General features: G+C 40.0%; 1 protein-coding gene across 2 annotated transcripts in view; it reads right to left on the bottom strand.

Annotated features, from left to right (window-relative positions):
- AGBL4 (AGBL carboxypeptidase 4) overlaps positions 1-16,370 on the bottom strand; it is a 915,072-nt gene that overhangs the window by 424,397 nt on the left and 474,305 nt on the right. For both annotated transcript variants that reach the window (XM_045584580.1, XM_036445875.2), the window contains exon 5: positions 5,385-5,601. In XM_045584580.1, the coding sequence (XP_045440536.1) occupies positions 5,385-5,601 (217 nt within the window). The remainder of the gene's footprint in view (positions 1-5,384; positions 5,602-16,370) is intronic.

Consider the following 16,370-nt stretch of genomic DNA (forward strand, 5'->3'; position numbering starts at 1 on the left):
GATCCATTTTTAAAACGACTGATAACTGGCAATGAAAAATGGGTTGTTTACAACAATATCAAGCGGAAAAGATCGTGGAGCAGGCCAGGTGAACCAACTCAAACAACATCAAAAGTTGATATTCATCAAAAGAAGGTTTTGTTATCAGTTTGGTGGGATTACAAAGGAATTGTCTACTTTGAACTCTTACCACCCAACCGAATGATCAATTCTGATGTCTACATTGAACAACTAATGAAATTAAACAATGCAGTTGAAGAAAAGCGGCCCAAATTGACAAATCGAAAAGGTGTTGTATTCCATCATGACAATGCAAGGCCACACACATCTTTGGTCACTCGGCAAAAATTAATGGAGCTTGGTTGGGATGTTTTGCCACATCCACCATATAGTCCTGACCTTGCACTATCTGATTACTTTTTCTTTTGATCTTTACAAAACTCCTTGAATGGTAAAAATTTCAATAATGATGATGATGTCAAATCGTACCTGATTCAGTTTTTTGCTAATAAAAACCAGAAGTTTTTTGAACGTGGGATTATGATGCTGCCTGAAAGATGGCAAAAGGTCATTGATCAAAATGGGCAATACATTACAGAATAAAGTTATTTAGTTCCATGAAAAAATTGTCTTTGATTTTCTTTAAAAAATCCGCAATTACTTACTTGCCGACCCAATATATTGTGGGTCCAACTTAGAAAGCAGCAGTAGGTCTAGTAAAGCACCAGGACCTGTTGTTAAAGGCCATTTGTTTAAATCTTGGCCCTGATGTAAACTAGCCTGCAGCTTTAGCCAGGTAACTTAACTTTTTAGCCTTAGATTATTTAATCACCCAAATGGGACAATCCTGCCTTCTCCATAAAACTATTGTGAGAAATAAGAGGAATAGTATGTATAAAGTGTCTGATGCATAGGCACTTTATATTTATATGTTGAATCTGAATAAAGGATATAGCCACAATTCCTTGATATGTTAAGGCTTTCCAGAGTTTGGCCCCAAACTTCCTGTCTATCATAATCTTCCAGTCAGAAGATTCCCTATTCTAATCAACTCAGACTTCTAACCAACTAGCACCATGCAGTGATTCAGGCTTCTTCCTGCTTTCTGGCTACCTCCTCCTCTACTGTATTCAGTAATCCTATCATCTTTCAAGATTCAGGTTAAAGCCCATCTTTTCCATGATGTTTAGTCTGGCCACTGACTCTTCATTTAAGTATATTTTTACTAGAGACCTGGTGCACAATTTGTGCACAGGTGGGGTTCCTTGGCTTGGTCAGCAATTGGGGCTAATCAGGATCTTCTCGCCCAGTCCAGGCCATATAGGGGAGGGTCTATGGGAGGGTTCCAGGGTGTGTCTGGCCCTCTCGCCCAGTCCTGATTATCAGCTGGATCCCAGCAGCAAGCTAACCTACCAGTCAGTCAGAGTGTCTGCCCCCTCAGGGTCAGTGTGCATCATAGTGACTGGTTGGACACTTAGCATATTATGCTTTTATTATATAGGATTTTTTTCAGAGAAGAAAGGGAAACAGAGAGAGAGAGAGAAATATCAATGATGAGAATAATTGATTGGCTGCCTCCAGCATGCCCCATACTGGGGATCAAGCCCGAAACCCAGGCATATGCCCTGACTGGGAATTGAACTGTGACCTCCTACTTCTGTGGTCAGCAAACTGCGGCTCATGAACCACATGCGACTCTTTGGCCCCTTAAGTGTGGCTCTTCCACAAAACATCACAGCCTGGGTGAGTCTATTTTGAAGAAGTGGTGTTAGAAGAAGTTTAAGTTTAAAAAATTTGGCTCTCAAATAAATTTCTATCATTGTACTTTTGATATTTGGCTCTGTGGACTAATGAGTTTGCCAACCACTGTTCTACTTCATAGGTCAATGCTCAACTATGAGCCACACTACTGGGCTGACCATTAAATCTTTAAACAACTCATAGGATCCTTAATTATAATATATACTTTAAAAATATTATATCTGTTTGAACATGTCTTATTTCCTTTGGTATAGAATGCATTTCTAGAAGTACACCAAGACTTGTATGCCTCATTATATTATATATCCCCACATTAACTTTCACAGGCTCTGAAGTAGGACAGGTATCTCAATGTATTTGTTTTATCAACTGAGGTATTCATCAAAGATAAATTGAAAACACCTATTAAAGTCAACCTTTTTCATTTTATAGATAAAAATCTTGTCCTCAGATAGGAGAAGTAATATTCAAGGTCATATGAATACTTTGGTATTAGAGATGGAAGCAGAATTCAGGTCTCCAGAGGCAGAGACCAAGGCTATCCTTTAACATTATTTCTCCACATCTTTAGGACTACAGCTTTTAGCTGAAAACATGGTCACCCAGAATGAAAACTTCATTTCTCATCCTCCCTTTAGCTAAATGTGGATAAAAATAAAAATGTTACTTAACTGTATCTTCTCTTTTCTCCCTCTAACCCCTTCATCTTTGCTGCCTGGAACATGGACGTGATGGTACAATTCCAAGTGAATCATGAGATTGAGGGCCATGACCCAGAGATGGCAGAGCAGAAAGCTGAAAGAACCCAACACTTTAAGGCTTTCAAGGAGCAAAAACAGAGCCATAATACCACTTCTGGACTGCCTACATGTAGACTTTTACATGGGAGAAAAATAAACTTCTATCTTATTTATGTTGCTGTTATCTTAGATGTATATTTGAATATTATTGGCAGCTTAACTAATTCTATTATCCCTCCTATCAATGCTTTGATGCTCTTAGCTCTTCACATTGCCTCTAGGCATATATCTTAAGCCACTTTTTCATTCATTCAAGAATTCACTCAATAGCCATTCAAAGTTCATGGACATTCTGCCTAGCATAAATCTAAAAGGAGACTATGGTGGAGACGAGAATTAAATGTACAGACACTGTGCTTAAAAGTCATGGGCACTGGATGCACTTCTCACTCTCTGAATTCATATCATAGTTCATATGACTGGCAAACATTCATCTCAGAATTTCTCTGGCAGTCCCATCTCAAATAATTTCACTGTTTCCAGTAACATTCTGTTGATCAGATCATTTGTGCTTAATATATTCCAGTTGCCTCTCTACATCCATTCTCGGCCCTTATCCACTCTTTTCTTTGCCCAGGGAGGTTTATCTGTATCTATAGGCTCTCTTGCCTCTGATTTCTGGTTGGGTTTGTCAATAAGAATCTCTGGAAAGAGATCAGAGGGAAGAGAATGAGCTCTATGTATTTATTTTTCTCAGCTTCCTCCCCGTGGGGTCATTTCAGGCCAACTTTGTTCCTCAACTGAAGGTCACTCTGCCACTCAAGGTGGCCCACGCTTTACTATTGGATTATGGTAACCACTCATTCCCTTCACACCCTTGAAGCTATTACTAGCTCCAGGGAATGGCACTACCTATATGCTGTGGTTTCCCACACACTGCCCACACCTTGTAAATAGCCCATTTATTAAGCCCTACACAAATGATCCTAATGTGAGGCTGCCATCTGTTTCCTGCTAGCAGGCTGGCTGATACAACATGTGTCCCAACTTTCAGTTCAAAATATATAAGCACTAGACACACAACACCCATCAGAATCTTCCTTAAGAAGGGTGTTAGAGTAAAGGGAATATATTTAGCAAAATTCAGTGCATAGAGAATTTCAGACTATAAGAATAGCATCATGATCACTTAACTTTTGATACAAGATTTGGCTCTCAGGACTGAGCCACGTACAGTCCTCTTTATGTATCTATTTTTTAAGGGGGTATTCTGGACCAGACACTATGTTTTGCAAGCAGTCTAGTCTTGAAATCTTTTCTTTAGAAGTGGAACCCATTTCTAGGTGGAACCCACAGTCACTGGGCAAAGTACATTTTTCCACCAATACATATCAGAAACTCAAGTATAGTATTTTCTGCCAATTCCACCAGTATCTTCATTAAGGATCTTTAAAGTGCTCAATATACCTATTTCAGAAGCACAATCCACATTTGTTGAAGAGTGAAATGTAAAACCAAATTATCATTTCTTATTCTTTATTGATAATCAAAGTATTGCTGATTACAGAGACTAAAAACTATACATCCAATGTGAAGAACAATTTCAGACTATCTGCAGGTCTTCCCTAGATTGTTCAGGGAGGAAAAGAGGAAAGGAGAGGAGGAAGGTGTGATAGACAGAACAATGCAACCCCCTCCAAAAATGTCCAAATCTTAATCCCTAGAACCTCTGAATATGTTATCTTACATGAAAAAAAGGGACTTCATAACATGATTAAGTTAAAGATCCTGAGATGGACATATTATTCCGGATTATGTGGGTGAGCCTAACAGAAATAACAAGGGCCCTTAGAAGTGAAGGAGTGAAACAGGGAATTCATTGTCAGATGCAGCATGAGAAAGACTCAAGTTACCATTGCTAGCCTAGAAGATGGAAGGGAACCACAAGCCAAGGAATGCAAGCAGCCTCTAGAACAGGGGTAGGGAACCTTTGTTCTGCCAAGGGCCATTTGGATATTTATCGCATCCTTTGTTCAATATAATTAACTTAATATAAATTTATGTCGCTATGTAAAAAGCTCCTACATTTTTAATTTTGAGTCCCTCCTGTGGTTGCCTTGGCAGGGCCAGACCAAATGATTTTGTGGGCCTAATACAGCCCAGAGAATACATTCCCCACCCCTTTTCTTTGAGTTAGAAAAGGCAGGAAAATGAGTTCTCCCCAAGAGCCTGTAGAAGGAATGCAGACCTGCAGATATTCTGATTTTAGGCCAGTGAGACCAAGTTCAGACTTCTAAACTGTAAGATAATAAATTTGTGTTGTTTTAAGCCACAAAGTTTATGGCAACTTGTTACAGCGGCAACAGAAACTGATATAGAGTGCAAGACTGAAATATCCAGATCCAGAAACTACGCCAGGGGAAGAAAGAGGAGCTGGGAACTGACGGACGGCAGAGTCAGAACAACCTGCAGGCAGCATGTCCAAACTGTGTACCACTTGAATTTAGTTACCATTTAGTTACCTGCACTGTGGGAACTAAATTCACTGAAAAATAAATCACAATCATAAAATGCTTTCATGCCCTTTGTGTCACCCAGTAGAAGCTTTTTCTTTTACTCAGAGTTTCTGGAAATTAGCAAAACTTCTGTATTTTGTTAGAGACCTTTATAGGCTTCATTCAAAAGGATGAGCATCTGTCTTATACCTTATTCTGTAGCTTCCTGGTGGGCATATTGTATCAATGGATTACACATTATAAACAACAATTTTTAAAAGTTCCAAAGCACAGTCTACAGAGCACCAGTACCCATTATTTGCATTCTATGAAAACGCACTGCATGTTCTCCCCACAGCTGCCTGTTTTCTGAATGGGCCTTACTTACCACACTCTGGCCCAGCTGCTCCCGAAAGAAATAATCCATGTTTCTCTTCTGCAGGCTGTCAAGGTAATGCTGAAAGCGGGTGTATGTATACGGGTAGCAGTAGGCAAATTGGTAAATATCTTCTTCTCGGTCAAAACAAAATGCAAAGGACATCACATAATTCTTCCTATGGTCCGGGCAACGGTAGTAGTAAACATTTTTAGGTGGCAGCCTTTGCCTGAAAGATACAAAGAAAGAAATTTGAGCATTTCAGACAATCATTCTAGCTTTAAAAGGGAATAAGCAGAAATAAATGTCCAAGGAAAACTGTAACTTCAAGATCCTAGGTGGTGATCAGGGCAACAGCTCACACCACCTGTCCTCACTAAGGTATATGGGGAATGAATCTGGCAGCACTCTTCAAATTCCAGCCCTACCCTTTGTCAGCTGCTTGGACAATGCAATGTTACACAAAGCTGAACAAGTTGTATTCATTGTTTTTCTTATTGAGAGCACCTTTTGTATGCACAGGCATCACGCTAAACTCTTGATGTGAAGGTAACTAAGATAGGTAAGGTGTTATCCTCATGGAGAATATCCTATAGTGGAAAGCAGTCAATAAAATATTAAAACTAAGTATACAAAATAGCCATAGTCTCTAAAAATGTTTTGAGGAGAAAGAGTGTGTATTTTAATGACATAGATATGTGATGCCTGCTTTTTCTAGGGAAGTCCGGTTTTTGTATTATAAAACTATTTCAGACCTCCCAAAAGAATGTGCATTGTGAATATTCAAGGTAGGAGAAATTATTCAATACATCTTTAGGTTATTACTATTATTTTTCTAGAGGACATTTCATGAGTCTAGTTTTCCACAGAAGCACTTTGGGAAACTCTGCTTAAAAATATGCTATGCAGGCAATTTTTCTAAGCCATCATGCTCATTCTCCAAAAAGAAATATTAAAACCATACATGAGAAAAGGCAATATGTTCCAGTCATAATTCCTATAACTTCTTTATATTCTCCCACCTCACAGGTTCACTGCATCCCGCCATGCTGTATAACATCGAAACCATTCTTATGTACAAAGATGGCCTCTCATTTCGGTCCCTTCAAATTCTGTTAATCATATAGAATCCATCACAAACTGTGCCTTTTTCAGGATCATCCATTGACAATTTGAGGCCAGTCCAGCTCCCACATTTTGTAGGAACTTGCTTTTTTATTGAATGCTTCCTAAGTCTTATCCATTAGGATCAGTTTGGAAGCTCCTTGAGGAAAAATCTGTTTTTTTGGTGTGGTTTTTTTGTTTTTTGTTTTTTGTTTTTTGGGGGGAGTGTTGGGAAGGGTTCTGGCACAGTGGATGTTGAGATGTTCACCTGGAACAGCTTAGCATGCAATGGAGAAGTCAAGAGGCACAGAAACATATGGAGGAAAGTGTGAGAAGGAGGGCACCAGACATGAGGTTGAGAACAACTAGAATGATGATGGCCCCAGCCTGAAGAACATTAAGAGGTCTAAGAGAATCAGCACACACCCTGTTTATTGTGGAATCTTCAACAAGTTGCCTTCATTGTTTATTCTAGGTGTCTTTCTGGAACTGTCTAAATGGCCACAGTGGGAGTGAGGCTGGGGGCTTCCTGTGGAAGAGCAGCAGTTTCCTGACACCGATGTTATACACAGAGTGGCTGTACTGCTTTTCTGTGGCCCTGAATGTTATGAATGCCACTCAAACATTAATTGGAATGCAAAGATGAGAAAAAGACAAAAGGAAAGGAAGGACTGAGAGAAAAGAGATAGGACATGCCATGTATGGATTATTTTTAGGGCTCATTCTATTCCTGATTCAGTCCTTGTAGCTAATCTGTCAAGGTGGGTATTGTTACCCACTTTGCAGATGTGATCATGGAGGTTCATAAAAGTTAAAGAGATTCCATATGACCTCAAGCAAGTGAATGACAGCTGGGATTCAAATCTGTCTCTATCTGATTTCAAACTCTGTAACACTGCTCTATGGTCCCTCTTGATGAATTATGGGCTCCTAGAATTCCAGATATGGGTGTGTCAAAGGCCAGGAGGCAATAGGAGGCAAGTACACCAGTAATATTAGGATGGCAAGAAATTCATTATGGCTAAAGCACAAAGAGTAAGTAGGGAAATCATGAGAAATGTGCCTGAAGAGCAAGGCAGAAGTCAGATTAGAAAGGGACTGTATAAGGCACATTAGAAAATTTAAACATAATCCTATAGTCAAGGGTACCTTTCAAGTGAATGAAAGAAGTAAAGTATCGTGATTGTACTAGTCTAAGGGATAGGTGAGAGTGTTCAGAAGGAGGACAGGATACTGGAAACAAGACAGATTTTTGACTATTAGAGTGAAGTGGATTAAGTGATGGGCTATGGAGTCTAAGATGGGTAAGAACCTGAAAGTGCCCAGGTGGGCAAGATATACAGAGAACAGCATAAGCAACAAAGGCACAGGGCTTTGCACATGAAGGTCAGTGGTAGCATCAGAAGCTGTCTAGATGGTAAGCTCACCAATAGAGTCCCTTTGTTTCCTACTCCCAAAGCCAGGAGGAAGAAGCATGCAAGTAACAACAGGTTTTTTTTTGTTTGTTTGTTTGTTTGTTTTTTGTAATACAAAGACAGCTTTCAGATAAGCTCCCTGGGCACTCTTTTCTAACCAGATTGCCTCCCTCAACATTCCTATGTTGAACATTTTGAGATACCAATACCAGTGAGAAGAAAGAGAAACAGTGGCCTGGAAGGTGTATGGGGAATGAAGAAAGCTATTTCCCCTTGAGTCTTCTGTACTTTGAGTGTAACAAAATAGGCAGCTCCTGTGAGGGCAGCAAAGGAAGGGATGGCCTCCAGGATAGTCAGGCCTTAGTTCACTGTTTTATTCAGCAAATTTTTAAGTATCATGTACCAAGCATGATTTGGTTAAGATAAGAGGTAGGCAGTGGACTAAAACACAAGATACAAGTGAGATGATTAACCATGGAGCTGCCTCAAAGGGGAAAATGGAAAGTTTTGGATAGAGAAGTAAGCTGAAGAAAGAGAGAACAGGGAGAATAGATGATGGTCTACATTTGTAATGTGATTTAACCTGCAGGAATATGAAGTTGCTGGAATAAGCTAGTCTCAGGGTTCCAGAGTTGTATGCAGGGAGATTGCTAGTGAAAGTGGCTTTGATGTCTCCAGCCAAAGGTCTGAGATAGTCACTTCAAGCCCTGACTCAGAGATGTGAGTCTGAGTCTCCTAGAGCACAAGGTGAGCAAGCCTTCATTCCCAAGGGATTTCTATAGTCATAGGTCCCTCAGGTTATGATGCTGATCTTTTTAAGTCTTCATTTACTAGTATATCTGATCAGGGCCCATGCTTTAAATCTAATCACCTTACTTTTCTCCTATTCCAGCCAAGTTTAGTAACTTGACTCTGAGAACCTGCCATAAACACCAAATCTGATTATATGCTATCAGGAGAATTCATCTAATTCCTACAGCTGTCTCAGCTTCCCTCCTGAGTGGGTCAGATGCCTAACCTGATTTGCAGACAGAGTGAAGGTAATAGGCCCTGGGGTAATCATTCAAGGAAGCTGGGATGTTGCTCAGGGCTTAGATTTTCCAGACCCTGCTAAAGAAACAAACAAAAACCCATTTGAGAAGGACTCAGCAGGATAAATTCATGAGGACTTTCAAGCAATGCAAAGAATAAAAGAAAAGAGGGCTGGGAGTGTGTGGGAGAAATGTGTCCCTCATTTGGAATGCACTGCTGGTTTTCTCTTCTTTTGGTTTTTATATTTTCACTGACTCAGGCATGGTGTTAAATGTTTTATATGCATTATCATTTAATCATTGCAATAACTCTCTGAGGTAGGGGCTATTAACATTTGTTTTACACAGATGAGAAAATAGAAGCTCAGAAAGATAAAATTCCCCAGGGTTGCAATGTTAGTAAGCAGCAGAGTCTGTAGCAGACATAGACTAGTGCAACTCTGAAGTCTGTGCTCAAGGTCCCTGTAGCATCTTGTCACTTACCTTTCTCCCCTTGCCACTCAGAGTTTTACCTCCTGCTTCCAAAAAAATCTGGTCACACAGTACTCACCCTAAAACTCTCCAAACAACTCCGCTTCCTCAAATTGTAGTTTGGCTCACAACACTCCTCAAGATCACCCTGTAATACCAGCATCATCAGCCATTTCTCCCTCCTTGTGCCTATGTTTTATTTATATGAGCAAATTAAGTCCCTAACATAACTTACTGTCATACCTCCCATATCTCTGTATCTTTGTATTTGGAATTTCCTCACCTTGGACTGCCTGTCCTGCCATCTTAATTACTTGGTAAACTCTGACTCACAGATGTGGCATATCATAGATTGTCAATAAAGGTTTAAATGTTTTTAAATTAGCTAATTGATTAATAAACAAAAGAATGTATAAATAAATGCTTATCCTTTAACATACCTCCTCAGAAACCTTCTCTGACTATTCATTCTTCGTTAATTTTCTCTACTTTGACGTATATTTAAACATGTCTTATCACCTGGTTTGTTTCTTAACAATGAGCAACAAAAGTAAATGGAAATTTCTTCAAAGAATAGGATTCTTTTTTAAAATTTCTTTATTGATTAAAGTATTACATATTTGTCCTCCCCCCTCCCCCAACTCCTATCCCAAACCCCTCCCTATGCAGGCCCCGGTACCCCTGTTGTCCATAACCACTGGTTAGGATCATATGCATGCACACAAGTCTTTTGGTTGATCTCTCCCCCTTCTCCCCACCCTCCCCTACCTTCCCTCAAAGGTAGGATTCTTAAATACAGGAACAATATCATCTTTTTCTTCTCTCACTAGCAGTGGTACAGAAAGGTATCAAATAATACTTGCTTGTTTTAAAAAGCAATAGTAAAAGAAAAAGAAGACTCATCTCCTAAGATAAATGGTAGGAATCGTAGGGGCCAAATCTTAACTCAGCATGAAGTAAAGACTCTTTAACACTGGGCTGAAGGGAAATCAGAAAGGTCCACATCACAGTGGAGGACAAGTGTGGGAAGCTTCAAGGGATTCCATAAAGAAAGTTCTTTATCCCCCAAAATAAGCAAATATTATTTGACACCTTTCTGTACTTGGTGCTAAGTTAGACAAGGCCACCTTCTGATCCCATTTAATACAGATAGTCTGAGATATCAATGAAAGCAATAATGATAATAATAATACTAATTCATAATACATATATTAGGAATTATATTATTCATTGACTATGTGCTAGGCCATTCTAAGTATTTTATAACATATTAACTCCTTTAATTCTCACAACAATCCTCTTAAGTTATTCCTATTATCCCTATGATATCATAAAAATAAAGCAGGATAGGGTCAAGAATGCATAACTCCACTGAAGACTGTGGGAAGGAAAGAGTCCATAATACCTGATCCCGCCAGAGATGCAGGAAGAGTCCAAGAGCTGTGTGCTCTCTGAACTCAGTGACTACAGACTGGCCCAGCTCTTGGAACAAGCCATCATCCTGGATCCTTCCTGGTGACTGAACCTCTTCTCACATCCTAAGATTCAGATGAGTATGCACATGTGGGTGAGTGAGCCCACACACACATGCATGCACACAGGTGGGTACATACTCAATACATTTTCAATCATAGTATACATACTTTCCTATTATAGCCCAATTTTCATTATATCAATTCTATTACATTAGACTGTGCACTACATGAGAGCAGGGTCTGTATATTACTCATATTTGGTTCTGCAGGATCTATCCAGAGCCTTGCATGAAGGAAGTGCTCAAGAATGATTATGGATTGAATAAATTAATATATTCATGAGTTAACTTTAAGAGATTAACAACTAGAGTAAATTATTTCAAACACATCAGCCAATATAGATTGTGAACTCCCCATGTGAACCTGTGAGTCTTTCCCTGAATACATTATCTTCTCAAATGCTTCCCTGCCTTTTTAAAGTGTTGATCTACCTTTAATCGCCTTTCCCATACTTTTTCTATATAGTGAATTCTTATGTAGAAAAGTGAGGCCCAATTCACATGACATTTCCTCTTTGAAGTCTTTGTCAGCAACTTCAGGATGAATGAATTGCTCTAAATACTAATTGCAGATACTGCTGTTATTTCTGATTCATCTCAAAATCAGTAGCACTTAGCACAGAGATTGGCCCTGACAGGAGTTCAAAACATGTTTGTTGAGCGAATGAGTGAATTTATAACTAACTGAATGAATGATTTCTTCCCATTTGCCATCCTCTGTGCCTTCTCTCCAAAATGTCAATCCAATGCATCTTTGTTTTGGAGGTCACCTCAGCACAGAGGAGAAGCCCAGAACTTACAGGAATATGTAAGGTTCTCTATAACAACAACATTCCGTATCCTCCTCAGGAGCCTGACAGACAGGAGCCCTGATTCCCTCTCCAATCAAGCAGGGAATAGGGATGCAGGTAGTTGAATTCCAACCCTTGGGTCTTCCTTGACAGTAGACAAACTTTTTTCTTCAAATTAACAGAAAGGGAAATAATAAAGAATCAATCTTTTCAGACTGCAATCTTGAAGGAAATATGTAAAACAAAGTCACTCAGATACCTCCATAAGGAATAACATATTAAGCACCTCCTATATGCGAATAATGTGTTACTTATTGATGTGCAGTATGGTTTGACTGATAAACATATATTCTTCCCCCCATACCAAGGTTATGCTTTCAGAAATTCATTCAGCAATTGCAGCTGCAGAAACAGTCTCTTGGTTCCACAACTTCATCTCCCTAGACCTGGGAAGTAAACTGGAATCTGGCTTCACAAGTTTGAAATAGAGGTAAGATTTCAATTCTTCTTCCCTTCATGAGGGCAGCTGAATCTCTGATTTGTCATCCATGCCAATGCAGGCTTTAAGTCTGTAATTAGATGGAACAACTCAGACTATCACCTGGTTTCAGCCAATTGGCCTCCTCCTTTTCTTCTCTGGCATCTGGCACAGCCAGACACCTGGCATGGATGCCCACATTATAAATCCACCCTCTCTAAGCAAACAGGCCCTGCTCCTAATTCCAATCTTATCTTCCCCTGAATAATTATAATAGGGCTCCTGTCACCAGTTTATCTATTCTTATCTTTCTCCTCACTTTGTCAGGACTAATCTCTGGGTGAGTCCCAGGGAGGAGGAGAGAGAGTGAGGGAGTGCTCAGATACTGGCAATACATTTTTACACTGGTGTCTAATCAGATTACCTTCTTATCAGGGGCTGATGAGCACTGGTGGTGGGAGGGGAGAGACGGTGCCACATATTGCCAGAGAGTATTGAATAACAAAAACACACTGCTTGATTTCTGAATTAACCTTTTTGTCCTACACACTCTATTGTTTATTTTTCAGAGTTTATTTTATGTGTAGAATTTTTTTTTTTTTTTTTACTCTACCTTCTGGAAAAGGACACCTACACACTGTGGCAGCAGCTGCTTCTATTAATTTCAAGCCATTAAAAAATTAAAATTAAACCCAATTACTTTGGCTGGTTTAGAAGCCAGGAATAGCTGAGACTGATTATTCCCCCTGGTCATGAACAGCAACACTATTCCTACCTACGTGTGGCTGCTGGCAGAGTGCTAATGCAGCCAGAAAGTCCCTGGGCAGGCTCCCAGCAGGCAGGAGAGCCTCTAAGTCACCTATCTGTGTTCTCCAATCTAGGTGCCTATGGAGAAAACACTGGACAAGAACTAGGTGTTGGCTTATGGCCCACGCTGCTGTCCTTGGGCAGGACTTTCTCTTTTGGCGTCTCTGTGTAAAATATGGTTATTATAATGTGCCCCTCTTACAGTAGTCATAACTCTTAGGTGAAAAGAACTATATTTTCAAAACTACCAATATAGTCATGGAAGAAAACCAACGATAACCTCATTTTCTCTTCCTGACCATTTCCAGACCCAACGTAACCAACACCTGCTTTACAAGGAGGTGTGCTCTCCGACAAAACTAAGCATGTCCATCTTGATACAAAAAGGCAGTTAACTCCTTCAGGTCCCAAGTGGTTGTGGGGAAGTATTTAAAGCTGTTGCCCCTGCTGGTAGCCTGTGGTACCAGCAAATCCTGCAGTAACCAAGACAGCAACTTGCCAGATGCATGGGGCTTCCAGGTCACTAGTTGGTGGGGTCAACAGGAAATGTGGAAAATTATAGGGTAGGCGAATAGGAAATATGTTTGAGAAATAGACTGGGTAATACTGCTTACAGAGAATAATCTGATTGCTCTTGGCATATGTATCATACTAGAGGCCCTGTGTACAAAATTTGTGCACGGGGAGGGGTGATGTCCCTCAGCCCAGCCTGCACCCTCTCCAATCTGGGACATCCCTCTCACAATCTAGGACTGCTGGCTCCCAACTGCTCACCTGCATCTGCCTGATTGCCCCTAACTGCTTCTGCCTGGCAGCCTGATCACCCCCTAACCACACCCCTGCCAGCCTGATGGATGCCTAACTGCTCTCTGGTTGGCCTGATTGTTCTAACTGCCCTCCCCTGATGGCCTGATTACCCCTAACTTCCCTCTACTGCAGGCCTGGTTGCCCCCAACTGTCCTCCCCTGCTGGACCTGTCACCCCTGACTGCCCTACCCTGTGGGCCTGGTCACCCCTAAATGCTCTCCCTTGCTAGTCTGGTTGCCCCTAACTGCCCTCCCCTACAGGCCTGCCCACCCCCCCAACTGCTCTCCCCTGCAGGCCTAGTCCTTCCCAATTGCCCTCCCCTGCAGACTTGCCCCCCCCCCCCAACTGTCCTCCCCTGGAGGTCTCCCTTCAACTTCCCTTCCCTGCTCGCTTGGTCTCCCACAACTTCCCTCCTCTGCCGTCCCAGTCACCCCTAATTGCCCTCTCTGCTAGCCCGATTGCCCACAACTGCCTTCCTCCACTGCAGGCTTGGTCCCCTTACAACTATCCCCCACTGCATCCTGGTCCCCCCAACTGCCCTCCCCTACAGTCCTGGTACCCCCCAATTTCCTCCCCTGCTGACCTGGTCTCCCCCAACTACTCTCCTCTGCTGGCCAGGTCACCCCTAACTGCCCACCCTGCTTGCCTGATTGCTCACAACTGCCTTCCCCTGCAGGCCTGGTCACCCCAATTGCCCTCCTCTGCTGGCCTGGTAACCCTTAACTGCCCCAACTGCCTTTCCCTGCTGGCCATCTTGTTGTGGCCATTTGTATCCACATGGGGGCAGCCATCTTTGACCACATGGAAGTGGCCATCTTGTGTCTTGGAGTGATAATCAATTTACACATTACTCCTTATTAAATAGGATGATGTAAATCTAAAAATATTTTTTGTTACATTTTACAAAAAACAATATTGCAATAAACCAGCAATTAGCTCAAATTTTAAAGTGCATGTTTTAGGAAACTTAAATACTAATTTTCTATTTCTCATGAAATTAAGTGATGAACATTGCATAAAAAGTTTCTCAGTATTTATAATCCACTGAAGGGAGTACTGATAACATGACCACATAAAAATCAAGAGACACAACTCTGCTAAATATTAGCATCTACTTGATTTAATAATTATTTAAAGAAAACATATGCCCAAAGGCTACAGTTTGCACATAAAAGAAGAAAAATTGCCCAGCAGCATGGCTCAGTAGTTGAGCTTTGATCTATGAACCAGGAGGTCATAGTTCCATTTGGGTTAGGGCATGTGCCTGGATTGTGGGTTAGATCCCCATTAGGGAACTTGTAGGAGGTCATAGTTCCATTTGGGTCAGGGCATGTGCCTGGATTGCGGGTTAGATCCCCATTAGGGAACTTGTAGGAGGCAGCTGATCAATGATGTTTCTATCTCTTTATCTCTTTTCCTTCCTCTCTGAAATCAATTAAAGTATATATTTTTAAAAAGCTTGAGCATAGAAGAAAAATTATTGCAATCTTTTAAAAGAACAACGATAACCTAAGTTAAAGACACACTTCAGAGTTGTATATGGTATCACTTGCTATTTAGAACACTGACTATCCTTTTAATATATCAATAATTTAAATCATTTTTTAATTCCAAGTTTTCTTGTAAATAAAGTTAATGTATTTTTTCTATTAGCATAACTAAAACCAGCAGTTTTATATCAGTGTCATCAGATGTTTCAAATAGAAAATAATTTAACTTAATTCCAATGTAATTCAATTACTGTTCTCCAATTCATATACTTATAGTCAAGCGTTTGGAATTTCATTCTGTTTGAAGGTAAAATATTTCCTTATTGGTAATAATGCTGATAATTCAGTTTTAAAATTTTCAATATTAACATTAAAATTATTTATGTTTTGTTAGGGCAATATGAATACAAATTTGGTTAAAAGCAATATACCTGTTAAACTAACAAACCTATATAATAGGAATTTATTTTAAATTTGTTTGAGATGTCCATATAAATTATAACTGCATCTAAAGCAATTTTTATTTTCTACCTTCAAAATAGGAATTATATTTCTCAAAATTTATACCAAGTAAGAGAACTATATAACTTTTTATGAAGTTAATGCTAAACACCATGCAAAATATTTCTTTTTGGGTTTCAGGAAGGCAGACCATGCTTATTTTATTTACTGTTTGCCATCAATGGGAGTTTAGAGATTTTGAGCCTTATTATGCTTCTTTGTTAATCAACGTTGATTTTGCTTTTGTGTGTGTGTTGTTGTTAATGAGATCCTTACATTTTGTTAATGAAATCTCTAAATAAGAATGCAATTTTTGTTGCTTTTTGTTCAAAATCAATTGGAAATCTTTAATCAAATATTCAATAAGTGAAGCACCCATGTATTTCAGCCTTTAAAGCTTATATCAAATTACAATTATTGAAAATAGAGCTTACAAATAAGAAAACATGACATTTATCTCTACAAAAGCGAGGGAGGAACTGCACAAATTAAGTGATGAAAGCACAACTGGAGTACAGATTTAATTGTGAAATTCAATACCATACCTTGGGATACCACAGTTTAGGAGG

The sequence above is a fragment of the Pipistrellus kuhlii genome, unplaced genomic scaffold (assembly GCF_014108245.1).
Source record: "Pipistrellus kuhlii isolate mPipKuh1 unplaced genomic scaffold, mPipKuh1.p scaffold_m20_p_2, whole genome shotgun sequence".
Taxonomy (NCBI): Eukaryota; Metazoa; Chordata; class Mammalia; order Chiroptera; family Vespertilionidae; genus Pipistrellus; species Pipistrellus kuhlii.